Below are 17,226 nucleotides of genomic sequence, written 5' to 3' on the forward strand. Positions count from 1 at the left end.
TGACGCCTGCACGGAGATGGGAAAGGAGTATGGTAGGGGGTGTGGCCAGTGGCGGCTGGTGCAAAAAAATTTGAGGGGGGCGCAAACAAAACAACAAATTAAAAACAAAACAATAAAAAAACAAGCCTTTAAAAGTAGCACTATTTGAACATGAATTTTGCCCTTTTTTTACTTTTTTTCAAGTGAACGCTTTGTGAAAGCGTTTTTTTGTAAAGACAAGACTGAATTATCTCTCATTTTGGAAGAAATGCTGCTCCAATCTGCAACTAACTGTTTAACGTGAACCGAGCTGAGGAGCCGCAGCTGAATGAATCAGTTAATGAGTCGACTCGGGGATTGTCCAATCACACGGCGGTTAAAAAAAATAAGCCAATAGTGACACACTTCTAATAAGAGTGGGTTGATATGGGGCGCAGAGAGCTGCGCCCCTGTGGAAAATTTAAAACAACCAATTAAAGAGCAGCCTCAGACCACGTGCTTGTCAAAAGTTTATGCACGCACATAAACACTCATTAGACCGGCGCCCTGCGCATGGGACGTGTGCACGATGTAAACAATTACATACAAATATTTATTTATTTTAAAAATGCTATCATGACCATTAGACAAACAGTTAATTAGACCATTAGATAAACAGACTAATTAATTTCATAACTATTTTGCAGTATATAATTAGCTTGTTTTAACATCTTAATAATTTTAAGGGGGGCGGCGCCCCTGCGCCCCATATTGACCAGCCGCCACTGGGTGTGGCCCTCCGCGCACAGCGCCGTACCACACTGCGCTTGTCAAGTGTGGGTGATAAGATGTTCGATTGCTGTGCACGTCTTGGAGGGAGCGAGGAGCAGCCTTGTCCTCCCCAATCGGGAGCAGGGACCAGCATTAGTGAGAGGATGATTGACGGGTACAAATTGGATGCGTTAAAAGTGGGAGAAAAGGGGGTAAAATACAAAAAAATACAAAAAAAAAAAAAAAAAAAAAAAAAATTTAATATTATTATTTAATAAATTATTAAATAAATTATTTTATTTATTTAATATTCCACCTTTCACTCAAAGTGCTATGTTGATTATATAAATTAGTAATGAAAACATGAGAAAACTCTGAAATAGACAAATTACTTTTCTTACAAATGTCTTATACTGTTGGAGCCAACTGTAATGTGTGCGTGTGTGTCTATGTTTTCAAGCGGGTGGGAAATTTAAGACTCAAAAGCAGGTCTTTCTCAAGAAAAGGTTAAGAACCACTGAGAACTCTTTTTTCTTGCAAAATCTACACATTTTGCAGTTCCTTCTTTATTAGTTGGGCACATATGACTGGACAGATCATTTACCTGCAATATGTGTATTTATGTATGCCTGGGTATGCGTTCATAAGAATGAAAAATCTGACAGATGTGCAGATATTGTAAAGCAGGTATAAATACACAGTGCAACAGGGTCCTCAGAGATCTTCAGTCTCTCCATCAAAAGGGATAATGTTCAGATCCACGAGGACTTGACTGGCCTCCTCACTGCAGACCCAGCCTATGGGGGTACGATTGAAAGAAGGCCGAGAGTTGATGTTACACTGAAGCATAGACAGCGGCTCAGGCTCTTCAGAAGCAACCTTGATCTTAGGAATCTCAAAGGTCAGCAAATGAGATGCTTTGTCAAATCCACCAAAGGGCAGAGCTGTCCTGTAAAATAAAGAGGAGAATCTAGATTACAGAAATAAGGAGAGGTTAGACAAAATCAAGCTGTCGCTACAGAAAAACATGAGTTACTTGACATTGATTTCACTAGATTATGCTTTTATTTATTATGGCATAATTTAGGAGTTGTTAACCCAGCATGTTTCCTCCCAAAAGTTCAAACACATGCAGTCAGGCCAGTTTTCTCTTGATGAATCAGAACAATGAGCCTGAACAGGATGAATCAGTGGTAAAACAGATAATGAATACATAAGTGTTTAAATCCTTAAGTTTTTTTTATTTCCTATTCGCCCAGTTTAGCGTAGTCAATTCGTCATCCCGCTGCACCGCCTGAGTGCTCTAATCCTTGTTAAGTTTGGTATGTTTTTTAATTACTAAAAGTTCCTAAGGACATGTCTACACCTCTAAAAGATATTTTAACATATGTACACCGATGAGGCATAACATTATGACCACCTTCCTAATATTGTGTTGGTCCCACTTTGCTGCCAAAACAGCCCTGACCCGTTGAGGCATGTACTCCACTAGACCCCTGAAGGTGTGCGGTGGTATCTGGCACCAAGATGTTAGTAGCAGATCCTTTAACTCCTGTAAGTTGCGAGGTGGGGCCTCCATGGCTTTGTGGCAGGGTGCATTATCCTGCTGAAAGAGGCCACAGCCATCAGGGAATACCGTTTCCTGCAACAACTCTTAGGTAGGTGGTACGTGTCAAAGTAACATCCACATGGATGGCAGGAACCAAGGTTTCCTAGCAGAACATTGCCCAAAGTATCACACTGCCCCCTCCGGCTTGCCTTTTTCCCATAGTGCATCCTGGTGCCATGTGTTCCTCAGGTAAGCAACGCAAACGCACCCGGTCATCCAAGTAATTAAAAGAAAATGTGATTCATCAGACCAGGCCACCTTCTTCCATTGCTCCGTGGTCCAGTTCCGATGCTCACATGCCCATTGTTGATGATTTAGGCAGTGAACAGGGGTCAGCATGGCCATCCTGACTGGTCTGCGTCTATGCAGCCCCATATGCAACAAACTGTGATGCACTGTGTATTCTGACACCTCTTTATCAGAACCAGCATTAACTTCTTCAGCAATCTGAGCTACAGTAGCTCGTCTGTTGGATCGAACCACACTGGCCAGCCTTCGCTCCCCACGTGCATCAATGAGCCTTGGCAGCCCATGACCCTGTCGTCGGTTTACCACTGTTCCTTCCTTGGACCCCTTTTAATAAATACTGACCACTGCAGACCGGACACACCAGACACACAAGAGCTGCAGTTTTGGAGATGCTCTTACCCAGTCTTCTAGCCATCACAATTTGGCCATTGTCAAACTTGCTCAAATCCTTACGCTTGCCTATTTTTCCTGCTTCTAACACATCAACTTTGAGGATAAAATGTTCCCTTGCTGCCTAATATATCCCACCCACTAACAGGTGCTGTGATAAAGAGATAATCAGGGTTATTCACTTCAACTGTCAGTGGTCTTAATGTTATGCCTAGCTTGTGTGTATATTTGCTACATATATCTTTGTACTCTTGTCATCCTAACCCCATCCCTTTTTCCACTACCTTAATTATGCTCTGCTATTACCAATAGTGCACTGGGCTATTACTATCAGGCATCAGGACACACTGGGGAAATACAAGCCTCTATGAATCTTGCATAATAGCATATAGTCCGAGTAGAAGGACTGGCCCTACCACAGCTGTTGCCTCATTATTTATTTATGTTGATTTTAGATTTTGGGATGTCATAGCATATATTATGGAACAGCACTTAATGTTTAAAACTTGAGAGTTTACCTAACAATAATTATTTGCTACTGTGGTTGTATCTACTGTAGTTCTAGTCAGTATTTTTAATGTATATATTATACAGTATATATTCTAGTTTAGTTTTTTATTCAATTTTTTCATCTCCCTCTTTTTCCTCCCAATCAAGTCGTTTTCGAACCCCCATTGTAACTTCCTTTGCCACTTTCACCACCCAAAGCCCTGACTAAAGAGAGTCACAAACAATCACAGCTTCTTTCTTCACTATCCAGAGCCTCACAGAAAGCAGTATCACCTATAGAAAGACAGACTGTTCTCAGTGAATTAATCCACCCCTCATTAGGCCCTTTGACCCGCCACCAAATGTTGTACTGCAAAAATGATGAGGAACCCTGTCAACTAACACCCCACAGGCACAGTTAAATGTGCCTGTTAGATGCCCAGCCAGGTAGTTAGATTAGCTAAGATTTGAACCCAAAAGCTCAAGATCACTGTGAGGCGAGCTAGAGCATTAGACCGCTGCTGAGTGAGTTCAACTGGAATAATTTGATCAAAGCAGGTGTGAGAAAACAGCATTAAAAACAAAGAGCAAGGCTGGCTTGTTTACATTCCTTCTGCTAGTCACGTTACAGTCATGCTTCACATTCACTTTGTGAAATGGCAAGCATCTTATGGTTGCAGAGAGAAAACAAAGTTTAATGAAATGTTCCCTTTAGGAACCACTACAGAAAAAGTCCACCCAAATGTATATGGTAACAGTTTGGGAAGGGCCCCTTCTATTTCTAGCTCCACTGAACAGATTGAGATAAATTGCAATGTCGGTTGCTTTTACATTCATCTTACATTCTACTTTTTTTTCCTATTTTATTTATGCATTTTCTCCCATTTTCTCTCTTCTCTAATGTAGTCAATTTGTCTTCCACTGCTGGGGGATCCCTGTTTGCAGTCGAGGTGGGTATATTACTGCTCACACGTCCTCCGACCCGCGTGCAACCCTTAGCAGAACCCTTTCTCACCCATGCATTCTGCACAGGTGCCTATCTATCTGCTAATCAGGGTCATTACCCCGCTTTGAAGAAACGTGTCTGCTGCAGGCACTGCCAATTATGCCCGCTAGATGGTGCCCAGCCGACCGGTGGCATGGCCGAGTTTCAAACCAAGGAGTTCAGAATCTCTGCGCTGGTGTGCTAGCGGAATATCCCGCTGCACCACCTGGGCGCCCCACATTCTCCTTCATTTATATACTTTATGCTTTATGCTCTATTAAGAACAGACATGTGTGTGTCCTTTCTTTTTGATCTCCTTGAAAGAATAGAGGAACCATGATGGACCAAGCACTGAGAACTAAGTAATCACCTGTAAACCTAACAGCCGCAAATGTGGCCTCCCTGTCTAATAGACTTAACAAGTGCATTCTTACTCTTGAATAAATGGGCAAAACTTCCAACAACCATACTCCAAAATCTTGTGAAAAACCTTTCCAGAACAGTAAAAGTGGTTATAGCCCAGTTGGAGAAGGGGGGGGGGGGGGAGTAGGGTTAAGGGTCTTAGAGTGTTAAAGTCACACATATTTACTTATTGAAACTCTTGTATTTGGGAAGGTCCTTGTGCACTTGAGGTCCTGGCATTTGTGGCTTCATTGTGGCTTTCAGCTCTTCATCATCTTTCATAGCCCGTTCCCATGGTGATACGTACGTTTTTACATTCTCTGACTTCTGCTTCTCTGCTTCAGGATCAGATTCCTCTGCTAATGATATAAATACTTGTCAAAGCTTTAATTGTGGCATTAAGTTTTTATTGAACAAACAGGATAGTTTTTAAACCTTACATTCACTGAATGAAATTTACCTTTTGGTGGTTCTGGTTTAGGCAGTGGTTTAGGTGGAGTCTTCACTTCACAGCCTACAGAAGGTGCGAGCTTCTGCAGATTTTGCTGTCAACAGCCAGAATAAAATGTGCAATTTAAATGTAAGTTGTGATGTTCTATCATTACCTGTACAGTATGTTGAAATGCAACACAGAATGCACATAGAGCTTAAGGTCTAAGCTGGCCATGATGTTTGTCGGCTAGCTGACTAATGTCATCATAAAAAGAACAAAAATAAATTGCTGTTTTGATTCTTTCTGTACTACCCAAAATCTGAAAAAATACATTGTAATAAAACAAACAAATTCAGACAGAAATATCTATTTAAAAATCAAGTCTGGACAGGCTGCTAATTTACATAAACAATAAACAGCAAAGATTTTCAAATTAGGTTTTGCATCATCATGCTGCTACCGTAAGACACAAAATCCATTTTAGACCAAACAAACCTTGTAATTCTATCAAGCAGAATTCCTATTCTCTTAAACTCTCTCATATACTCTCATGCTTACCAGATTCTCAGCACTGACAATAAACTTCTCCACCCTCTGCTGCCTCATCTTGAACATCTTTGAGCCCTTGCCCTTCATTAGAGACAGCTCCTCCAGCATGACTTCCTTGGGTGTCTTAATCTTGGTCCCAAGGTCAAGTTCAGACGCTTCTGTTTCCTGTTCCTCTGTAAAATGTCACCAAAAACAATTTAAAATTCATAATCTTCCACTTCAATAAAGTCCAGTTTGTCCTAAATAGGGCCCTGCAATGGGAAGGTAAAAACATTCTCTTGAAGTATTGAGCTATATTACTGTAATATAATTGCATCAAGCTGGCTGCAACTTGCTGCATGTCAAGTGCACTTGTAGGAACATCCTAGATAAAATGTTGTGTTTAAGTTTACCTTTAAACAAAAAAAATGACCCAAAGCATAGAGCCACAACAACAGTGGTGGTTTTTTGGCAAGTCTCTGAATGTTCTTGAGTGGCTTAGCCAAAGCCCTGACTTAAACCCTATTGAAACTCTGTGAGGATACCTACGGATGGAAATTCATACCCTTGCTATAGTCAACTATATAGATAGATAGAAAGATAGATAGATAGATAGATAGATAGATAGATAGATAGATAGATAGATAGATAGATAGATAGATAGATAGATAGATAGATAGATAGATAGATAGATAGATTATTTATCTGATGTGTGATATCAGCTATAAACCCTGGAGACAAGCCATACCTGGTACCACAGAGAAGTGTGATGTGCTGAGTGATACTTGCGTTATTTACAACCAGACTTTGGATCTGATGTAGCTGTTTTAGTGGTTGTGCACAACTACAGTACATCTTTGCTGTTATATTACTGTTTTCATTCATTTTAATGCATGGAAGAGTGCTTCCATATCTAACAGACCAAAACTCGCCCATAAACTACAACTAATAATCTATTTTTACTGTGTTTTATTTATTTTTTCCTGCTGTTTTTTTGTGTGTTTATTAGGATTTTAACGTCATGTTTTACACTTTTGGTTACATTCATGACAGGAACGGTAGTTACTCATTACACAAGGTCATGGACAGTTTTGTATCTCTAATTTACCTCACTTGCATGTCTTTTGGACTGTGGGAGGAAACCGGAGCTCCCGGAGGAAACCTACGCAGACACTGGGAGAACATGCAAACTCCACACAGATCATGCAAACTACCCACCTGGGGATCAAACCCAGGACCTTCTTGCTGTGAGGCGACAGTGCTACCCACTTAGCCACCGTGCCACCCTTTTCCTGCTGTAAAGCATTCCCATGTAGCATGTTTTACAGCACACGGCATAACATGGTCTATGCACATTGTTAAATTTTTGCCAAGACCTTCTGCCACATTCTTCGGAGGACTGTGATGTTCTGCAAATGATTTGCAAGCAAGGATGTGCTTTTTTAAATAAATGAGCTCCATGCAAGATCTCGCCTTGTGGGGTAAGAATGATTCTGAGAAAGGTGAGGTCAGTCCAGGATTACACGGGAGGAGCTTGTCAATGATCTCAAGGGAGCTGGGAGCAGAGAAATGCTGGATAAGACCCCAAGAACACCATCCCCACCGGGCATTTCTTTGCCTCCAAACACGGCGAGTGGAGTTGATGCCAAAGAGCTCAATTTTGGTCTCATCTGACCATATCACATTCTCCCAAGCTTTCTCTGAATCATTCAGGTGTTCATTGGCAAACTTCAGATGGGCCTGTACATGCAGGATCTCAATCCATTACGGCGAAGTGTGTTACTAATGGTTTTCTTGGTGACTGTGCTCCCAGCTCCCTTGAGATCATTGACAAGCTCCTCCCGTGTAATTCTGGACTGACCTCACCTTTCTCAGAATCATTCTTACCCCACCAGGTGAGATCTTGCATGGAGCTCCAGAGTGAGGGTGATTGACTGTGATCTTGTATTTCTTCCATTTTCGAATGATCGTGCCAACAGTGGTCTCTTTCTCACCAAGCTTCTTGCTGATGGTCTTGTAGCCCATTCCAGCCTTGTGCAGGTCTACAATCTTGTCCCTGACGTCCTTTGATAGCTCTTTGGTCTTGCCCATGGTGGTCGAGAGATTTGAACGGAAGAAACTGATTCTGTGACAGGAGTCTTTTATACAGGGACAGGACTAATTTGTGTGCCTCATGGGCACATAACCGGTCTGTGGGGGTCAGAATTCTTGCTGGTTGGTAGGGGATCAAATACTTATTTCCCTTAATTAAATACAAATGAATTTATAACCTTTATTTAAAGTTTTTTTTCTGTATTTTTTGTTGATATTCTGTCTCTCTCTGTTAAAATAAACCTTCCATAAAAATTATAGACTGTTCAAGTCTTTGTAAGTGGGTAAACTTACAAAATCAGCAGGGGATCAAATACTTATTTTCCCCACTGTATATATATATATATTTTATTTTTTTTCACAGTAAATCGGTGCATAAGATTAAAGTGAATTTTACCATTACAGGTTTTATAATGACTTTTTAAAATGCATGGATTTAACTTGTGTATTTGTTTAAACTAAAAAAAATCCATGCGCTTTGATATACTTAAATTATTTAGACAATTTTGACTACAGTTATACTACTGTACTACAAGATCTGTTCTGGCAGCTCTATTACTGAGACTACAACATGTACAGCACATTCTGATTATTTATAGAGAAATGTTTAAAATGCATATGCAATATAGAAGTAATTACTGCAGAAATCCTTGTGGAACACACTTTTCTTGGTGGTAATAATTAGTTTGACAGTGTAGACAGAGGATAAAAGAGAACTGCATTCTGACAATGAAATATCAGCTATTTTGAGCAGCAAACCGACAGGTCATTATGAATTCCGAGGCCGGCAGATGAAGTCGGAGCATGCATTAATCAGCCTCCACACACTTATATCACATGGTCGCTCATTAAAGGATAGCGGTGTACTGACTGTTTACACACACACACACACACACACAAACACTTGTCAGTGGACAATATCTGGGTCACTGGATTCGTCAAACTGGTAATTCTAGATCAAACACTACCCACCTTATAAAGAACACCTGTACACCTACCTATGTGTGTAAAGAACACCTGTACATCTGCCTATGTGTGTAATTATCAAATCAGTGAGTCATGTGACAGCAGCACCACGCATGAACTCATATGAACAATGGTTAATAGATTTAGTTTATGTTTACATTAAACATTGTTTTTGACTGTTGCATTGTTGTTGCTAGGACAAAAGCATCTTACAGTATCCACTTCAGAAGTTCTCCCTAACTGGTTCCATAAATAAATTAATGAGTTTGTTGTACTTCACTGGGCTCCCCAGTCCACAGATCTAAATCAAATAAAACACATTTGTGATGGTGTAAAACAGGACATTTGCATTTATGTGCAGATAACAAATCTGCATTAATTATGTGATGAAATCATGTCAACCTGGACTTGAATAATGTTTCCAGCCTCTTGATTAATCTAAACTATATATAATTGAGGCAGATCTAAAAAAAAAAAAGTGATGCTGAGTACTATAACTAACACATTCACACTACAACAAGCACGTATGTTAATGGTTTAAACAGCAAATAACTGGTCAGGAAATTATTAGTTCTTGTTAGTATGTGTTTCATGTGAGACAAATATGTTCTTTAGGGTTTGAATTAGGACTTTTCGGGTTTGGTTTGCCCAGGAATACAAATGGTATATATTTGTATGCAGACAGTATATATTAAACTCAAGGGATCTTCAAAAAGTTTCTGCACTTTTATATTTTGGTTGGAAATGGTGAGGGTGGGAGTAGTAGTAATTGATTGTGTCTGGGAGAGTTTATAGTCCAGATTTTACGCCATCTGATTTCCACCGTATTATACCACTTAAAGAAGAATTAAGGAGAAGAAGATTTTCATGTGATGATGATGTGAAAGCAGCAGTGCATCAGTGACTTCACGTTCAAACAAACATTTTTTGCTGATGGCATTAAAAAGTTGGTACGATGCTGGGGAAAATGCACTGGAACGTGACTATGTAGATTAATAATTCTTTAATAAATTAAATTATTTAATAATTCTTTAATAAAGAGGTAAAAAAGGTGCGGAAACTTTTTGAAAAACCCTTGCCAACAACACTGCTGTACAACATACACTACCATATTATTGACATATTATTGCCATGGCAGTGCTGAGAATGAGCCACCAACCAAACATCATCTGGTCAGAGGCACATGAGGCACATGGGGGTTGCAAAGTGTTCAGAGTGACAAACGGACTAAGTCAGTAACTGTATTGTATTTGTAGCTTAGAGAATAACTAATATATACCAGATATAAACCAGATAGCAGGACCTAATACAGTGCTATTAATTTTATACTATTAGTGTATAGTCATTGTATGTGGGTTATACATGAAGTGTTGAGTCTGCATCAGTATTTGTCTTAGCTAAAAGTATGTTAAATAGAAAGTCTCTGTGACTCTTGTTAAACATAGTGATTATTTAAGTTTAAAAACACAAGATATATTAATCGTTTCACCAATATGCCCTATTTAACATGATTTTAACTACAGTATTTGCTTTGTTGTCTGTTAAAGAATATGCTACAGTAAATTAAATATTACCAATTTTAAATCTGGCACACTTATATCAGTTAAAAAATTTATTATCACCCACTGAACAGATGTAAGAGCAGATATAAGAGCATGAATAACCATATTTTCCATATGTTCATTAACTGCAACTCAAGTGTATAAGATACATCAGAGGCATTTAGATATACTGACCAGTCTGTGTAATGGTGGACAAGTCAGTGATGATTTTAGAAGGTTTTTTCCTCGGGACGGGAGGAGCTGGAGTTCCTGAGAGGGGCATCTCTGCAATCTGGAATGAAAAGACCAGAACAATATTATGTCAATAATAACGTATTATAAATTGATATTTTGTTACTTATTACATTGATTTACTAGCCTATTCTGGAAACACTTTGAATAGGGTGCCACCTCCTAACATGTTTTGTGAGTGCTAGGAGAAATCACACGTTAGTCGTCACACAATCAGGATCTGATGTGCGACCATTCTACCCCATAATAAACTAGATGACAGTATAATGGGAATCAAACGAAGCTTGTTGACTAGATAGCAAAATCGGCATTACAGCCTTTGACAAGGGGTATTTTTGGCAGCAACCCTGTAATTCAATCAGCACCAGATATCTTGGGATACATGTAAGCAGCATGTATGATAACTGATTACTGAAATGTCTCGATTTTACCAAGACACCTTCTATTTAAAGAAAAAAAAAACACTTCAAACAATCAAAATCATTTAAAACAACCTTTTAATGTTCTTCTCAGTGAACATTACAGTGTAATATCAGTCCCTGTACTTAAAGAGAAGAACTACAGAAGCAGTAATATGTCTCTTGGCGTGGCGAGGGTATTTCTGTTTGAGCAAACTAAATCAATCCACCACAAGTGGAATGTGGCCAGCTCAGCAGATTCCTCAAATGTCCTCAGACACTGCACAATATATCAGCACTTACTGTAGGGTCTACTATCTAAACAAATGTACTGTAACTTTCATATACAAATGTAATTTCAATATTAAAAAGTGCTATATTTAATATATATTAAATTTTTTAACTCAATATTAAAAACGCTCTAAAAATAGATCTAAATTCAGACATTACTTAATTTCAAATAAACCTAACATTTTAACAAACACAGTAAAAATTTCAATTAAGATACAAAATTACCCACCACCCACTACCTAGCATTATATTATACACTGATCATGCATAACATTATGACCACCTTCCTAATATTGTGTTGGTCCCCCTTTTGCTGCCAAAACAGCCCTGCAACTGCGATGCACTGTGTATTCTGACACATTTCTATCAGAACCAGCATTAACTTCTTCAGCTATTTGAGCTACAGTAGCTCGTCTGTTGGATTGGATCACACGGACCAGCCTTCGCTCCCCACGTGCATCAATGAGCCTTGGCCGCCCATGACCCTGTCGCCGGTTTACCACTGTTCCTTCCTTGAACCACTTTTAATAGATACTGACCACGAACACCCCACAAGAGCTGCAGTTTTGGAGATGCTCTGACCCAGTCATCTAGCCATCACAATTTGGCAATTTTTCCTGCTTCTAACACATCAACTCTGACTGGAGAGGCCATTAAAGTTCATAGTCGTGCTCATAGAAACAGTTTAAGACTACAGTTTCAGATAACCTTAAAACATCTTTTTTATTTGACCTAGATGGTCTGTGGCATTAAAACAATACTTGATTTTTGAGCTGGGGGTGGGGGTAATGCACACAAAAGATGCACTCTTATTGGATGTATAGTTATGTGTGGTCCATCTGTTGTTTTGTACACTTTGTCACCAACCTTTCTATCCCATCTATTAGGGGACCCCTGATGGATTATCACCCTATTAAAGGGGCCCCCTAAAGGACCTCCAGTAAACAGAAATTATTTGAGTGGTGGATTATTCTCAGCCTTGCAATGACACCAATATTGTAATGGCATGGTAATGCATGTTGTACTGGTATTGTATTTGATGCAGCAGTGTTGCAACTAAATAGTTGCAGTTTGTAATTGTACACCTACACGTGCTAACAGGGTATGTGTGTCTAACAGCAATGCCATCAAATGTAAACAGTATTTAAAGACCCCAGATATGCTGCTGATACACAAATACCAGTACAACACTTTTTTTTTATAAAAAGGTGAATTAAAGGGGGGTAACAGAGCTATAGTCAGAAATTATATACCCACAATGAACAATTGTATGGCCAATGACCAAAAAATGACCAATATGTGTACACTCCTGGGCGAAAAAGGGCCAAACCCAAAGAGTCCAGATTCATACTCTGTGGAGAATATTTGCTCTCACAATAAACACAGTAATCAAAGGGGAAATTAATGGGAAATACTATTCCCTACTAAGTTAGTTCATTTATTTATTTGTTTCCTGCTAATTTTCTGACCAAATATTTGCTGTTGAGACCATAAAAAAATTTTTTTTTTGCATTTTTCTCCCCATTTTTCCTCCCGATTTAGCGCACTCAATTTGTCTTCCGCTGCTGAGGGATACCCGATTACATCCGAGGAGAGCGCGTCGCTGTACATGCTTCGTCCCACACGTGTACAGCCCTCCTCTTCTCGCCCCTGCATTCTGCACATGCGTCTCTTCCGCCAACCAGGGTCCTTACACAGCGTATGAAGACTCACCAACCCACACATAGTCTGGCCCCCACCCTGCAGATAAGGTGGCCAATTAGTATCTGCTGCAGGCATTGCCAATTATGCCCGCCAGATGGCGCCCAGCCGACCATTGGCAACGGCAAGTTTCGAACCGAGGAGTTCAGAATCTCGGCGCTGGGTGAGAGACATTACAATTTTATTTTTTAAAATTTGTATCACATTAATTTATTCATTTATTTTGCCCATGAATGTATGTATACAATTATCAGCATAAGATTACAGAATGCCAATTCATAATTTACTGATACAGCCAGGTTAATACAGGCATAGATGGCAGAAAACTGCATTACACAAAAAGCACACACAAAGGTATCTCTTGTTCAGACTTCACATATAGAAATTATTTTAATGTAATTGCATTATTATATCTAAAACCTTCCACCACCACCATGAAATTTATTCCACATTTTGTTTATGCTGTTTGTCCTGCATGTGTTATTATTTCTAATACTGCCAAAAATAAAATAAAAAAAGGTGTCTGTGTTGAAACTGCCCTACAGCTGAGAAAAGCTCAGTGAATGAGATATATCAACCCTGAACATGTTCAATACAATATACTTGTACAAAACTTTGAGTAACAGCAAAACAAGGCAATACATTAAAACTAAAAGTGTATATCCAGCTCTCATTTTATGAGAACACAAATTGTGAATACACAATGAAGCAGATTAAGCACCATATTATAGCTTATTACATAACTTCACTTTTTATCACCTTGTTTGGCACTCATCAACTGTATTCTGATCCCTGTCCTGGCACAGAAGCCCTCTTACCTGTAAAAAGAGAATCCTGTAGAAAGAAAATTGGGTTCAGTCAGACCTCCCACACTTCCACCAGTTTCCTACAAAATAATTTGGCTTATTTAAAATCCTGGCCTTGGTTACTGTTGTCTACTACAAGCCAAAAAGTTTAAATGAGGCCAGAATTTAGGGTGGAAGGGGTTCGGCTTAGTACTGGGAGGAGGCTTTTCTCAGTACGATGTAAAGAGCCAGAGCAATGGTGAGGGATACTTTTGGTTCAGATGCTTCTTGGGACTAAATATAGAATGGTGGAGAGCAAGAAGTTCTGGGAGAGGCCCCACCACCAGGAGAGAGACAGTCAGAGTTTAATTGCCCCTAGTCCATTATTACTTAGTCCATTATTATTACTTCTGGATTCACACTCTTAGATAGAATAAATGGCCAAGAGTATGGGGACATTTAAACATCACATTATGTCCTATTATGTCACGTGAACGTTATCCTGTTATAGCTTGTGGGCTATACCTTTGTGGTTGTGGTGTTGTTGTTTCTAGACATTTTCACATATAATATAATTACAAACAGTGTACAGTTACAGTATGCTCCTGGTTTTAATGAAATGGATATTGCTTAAGTAATTGTCTACATGAATAAAATAATATAAATATTAAACATATTCCTTCAGATTTCAAGCTAGGCTACAGAAGAATATATCTATTACTCTTCTGCATAGTAATAATATGGAAATATATGTAGTTTGAAGTTTGCTGTAAGGGATATACTGACTTCTATAGATTTACTACTGACTGTCCGGCTTTTGCACAGCTGCTGTCACCTCAGGTTCTGCATGCTGGTTTGTAGTTGCATGCTGTCTAAACTTTCTGCCAGACACAGCTGTCTGTCTCCCTGCGGGTTTAGAAACAGTATGTGTGTTATACCCATATGCTAAAGCTCAGCTAATATACTCTGATGACTCTATGCTAAAGCTCAATTATACATTCTGATGACTCAGTCAATAGAGTATATAGATGTTTGCTTTAGTCAGCAGTTTGGCTTATAGCTCAGGCAGTAAAGTTGATTTAGTAATAAATAAAAAACATGAGGGTGGTGCTTACTAGATTGTACAATGCACTGAGAATAATGCAAAGCATCTTTATAAACTGGGCTCTATATTCAGGTGTCATGGGCAGTCTTATTTAGACTTATTGCTCCTGAAGAAGAGTCGTTTTATTTAATGTCTGCATCCCACCAATTTACAGCCTGGCCAGTAAAGCTAAATACTGTATATTATGCTGAGAGTCCCATCTCAATGTCAATCAGATTTAATGTTGCATTTTCATGAGGATATAAGAGTGGGATGAAACATGGTGAAAAGGTGTTAGTAATTCAATCAAGTAAAGCAACAGAATATACATTCATTCATTCAATCATTCTGGTCAAGGAGGCTCTTGAGCTACCAAAGAACACTAGAGGGAGGGCTTGATTACACCCTGGGCGCCAATCAATCGCAGAGCACACACTCACATTTACTCACTCACACGTAGGGACAGTTTCACACATAAGTGGCTGGTCCAGCCGCTGGATGTATTAAAAGGTGAGAGGAAACTGAAGTACCTGAAATAAACCCACACAGAAACTGAAGAAACATGAGAAAATCTTGTTACTGAAGATGAAGATCAAACCCAGTTAAAACCAAGAATGCCCATGACCCATGGTGCTCTGTCAGCTCTACCACTTACCACATTCTGTGCAGTATACACCGACCAGGCATAACATTATGATTACTGACAGGTGAAGTGAATAACACTGATTATCTCTTCATCATGGCAGCTGTTAGTGGGTGGGATATATTAGGCAGCGAGTGAACATTTAATCCTTAAAGTCGATGTGTTAGAAGCAGGAAAAATGGGCAAGCGTAAAGATTTGAGCCAGTTTGATAAGGGCCAATTTGTGATGGCTAGACAACTGGGTCAGAGCATCTTCAAAACTGCAGCTCTTGTGATGTGTTCCTGGTCTGCAGGGGTCAGTATCTATCAAAAGTGTTCCAAGGAAGGAACAGTGGTAAACCGGGTCATGGGCAGCCAAGGCTCATTGATGCACGTGGGGAGTGAAGGCTGGCCTGTGTAGTCCGATCCAACAGACGAGCTACTGTAGCTCAAATTGCTGAAGATGTTAATGTTGGTTCTGATAGAAAGGTGTCAGAATACACAGTGCATCACATTTTGTTGTGTATGGGGCAGCAAAAGGGGAACCAACACAATATTAGGAAGGTGGTCATAATGTTATGCCTAATCGGTGTATTTACATGTGTAAAAAAGTAATATTCTGTATTCTTTATCTCTGCAAATAATCTAATTTAGTCAACATGTTTACATGCATTTCAGTATTCTAATTAAAAAACGAGTTCCAGGTGCATATGCACTGCTGTTTCTTTTAAAAATGCATGGCATGGGCACCTCTGTAACTGGTTTACAATGCAGCAATAAACACGCCAAAGAAAAAAGAAATGTCATAGAATTGCAACTTTTTTCCACTGTTTTACTGGTCTTTTTAGGAGTCATTTTATTAGTAGTTGTTTATTGGAGGATTTTATGGTTACAAATTGCACATAATACTGTCCTTCTACAAGCTGTTATTTTTATGTTAGCTGCTCCTTGGTTGTACTAAAGAAAACAAGCAGAATTGCAATATAATAACATTTGTTTATTTATTTTTATTTTAACATCACATTTTTAACATTAAATTTTTTTTTTTTTTTTTTTTTTTTTTTTTTTTTTTTTTTTTTTTTTTTTTAAATCTCTTTATCCTGGTGTGACTGGGTCCAACACTGGGCACAAGGCAGAAATACAGTACATCCTGATGCCAATCCATTGCAAAGCAACACACACATTTATTCACTCACTCACTCACGCACTCACGCACACACACAGCCATTTACACATTTTTTGTAGGCAATCCTTATTTCTAATGTTTAGGGAAGTGGGAGTAAATTGTAGTATGCAATGGAAACTAAGGTAGACATCTGCAGTGTTATTGACAATAACTGGAAGTTTAAACTCAGAATACCAGAACCAGCCCCGGTTCTGGACTGCTTTGCTTGGGGGGGCAAAGACACAATTTGGGGGGGCAATGCCCCCCTCAGCCCCCCCTAGCCCCGGTTCTGGACTGCTTTGCTTGGGGGGGCAAAGACACAATTTGGGGGGGCAATGCCCCCCTCAGCCCCCCCCTAGCGCCGGCCCTGACCAGAACCCAGGTGCAAGTGATATGGTTATTAAATAAAACTCCAGATACTCATACACTATAAGAACAAAAGTATTGGGACACCCCTCCCAGTACTATTAAGGGTTTTGCAAAAAATATATGCTGAGCAACTATTTCTTGATGCAT

General features: G+C 39.3%; 1 protein-coding gene across 3 annotated transcripts; it reads right to left on the reverse strand.

The window, feature by feature from the left end:
* Nucleotides 1-1,256: 1,256 nt before the first annotated feature.
* myoz1b (myozenin 1b) lies at nucleotides 1,257-14,065 on the reverse strand. 3 transcript variants are annotated; one of them, XM_063003637.1, is made up of 6 exons: nucleotides 13,873-14,065; nucleotides 10,608-10,704; nucleotides 5,845-6,008; nucleotides 5,314-5,398; nucleotides 5,041-5,209; nucleotides 1,257-1,678 (listed from the first exon to the last, which is right to left on the reverse strand). In XM_063003637.1, exons 2-6 carry the CDS (start codon nucleotides 10,693-10,695, stop codon nucleotides 1,444-1,446), a joined length of 741 nt encoding a protein of 246 aa, XP_062859707.1. In that variant the 5' UTR covers nucleotides 10,696-10,704; nucleotides 13,873-14,065; the 3' UTR covers nucleotides 1,257-1,443. The 3 variants fall into 3 exon arrangements, with proteins under 3 accessions (XP_062859707.1, XP_062859709.1, XP_062859706.1); XM_063003639.1 differs by having other exon boundaries at nucleotides 5,161-5,212; XM_063003636.1 differs by having other exon boundaries at nucleotides 5,041-5,212.
* Between the last annotated feature and the right edge of the window lie 3,161 nt (nucleotides 14,066-17,226).

Source organism: Trichomycterus rosablanca, chromosome 10 (assembly GCF_030014385.1).
Source record: "Trichomycterus rosablanca isolate fTriRos1 chromosome 10, fTriRos1.hap1, whole genome shotgun sequence".
Taxonomy (NCBI): Eukaryota; Metazoa; Chordata; class Actinopteri; order Siluriformes; family Trichomycteridae; genus Trichomycterus; species Trichomycterus rosablanca.

Bases quoted from the DNA above. Each gene is read 5' to 3' on its own strand.
- myoz1b (XM_063003636.1), bottom strand. From the start codon at position 10,695: ATGCCCCTCTCAGGAACTCCAGCTCCTCCCGTCCCGAGGAAAAAACCT. The intron at 5,399-5,844 runs GTAAGCATGAGA...GGCTGTTGACAG, and splicing joins TTGTCAGTGCTGAGAATCTG to CAAAATCTGCAGAAGCTCGC. The intron at 5,213-5,313 runs GTAAATTTCATT...TTATATCATTAG, and splicing joins TAAACCAGAACCACCAAAAG to CAGAGGAATCTGATCCTGAA.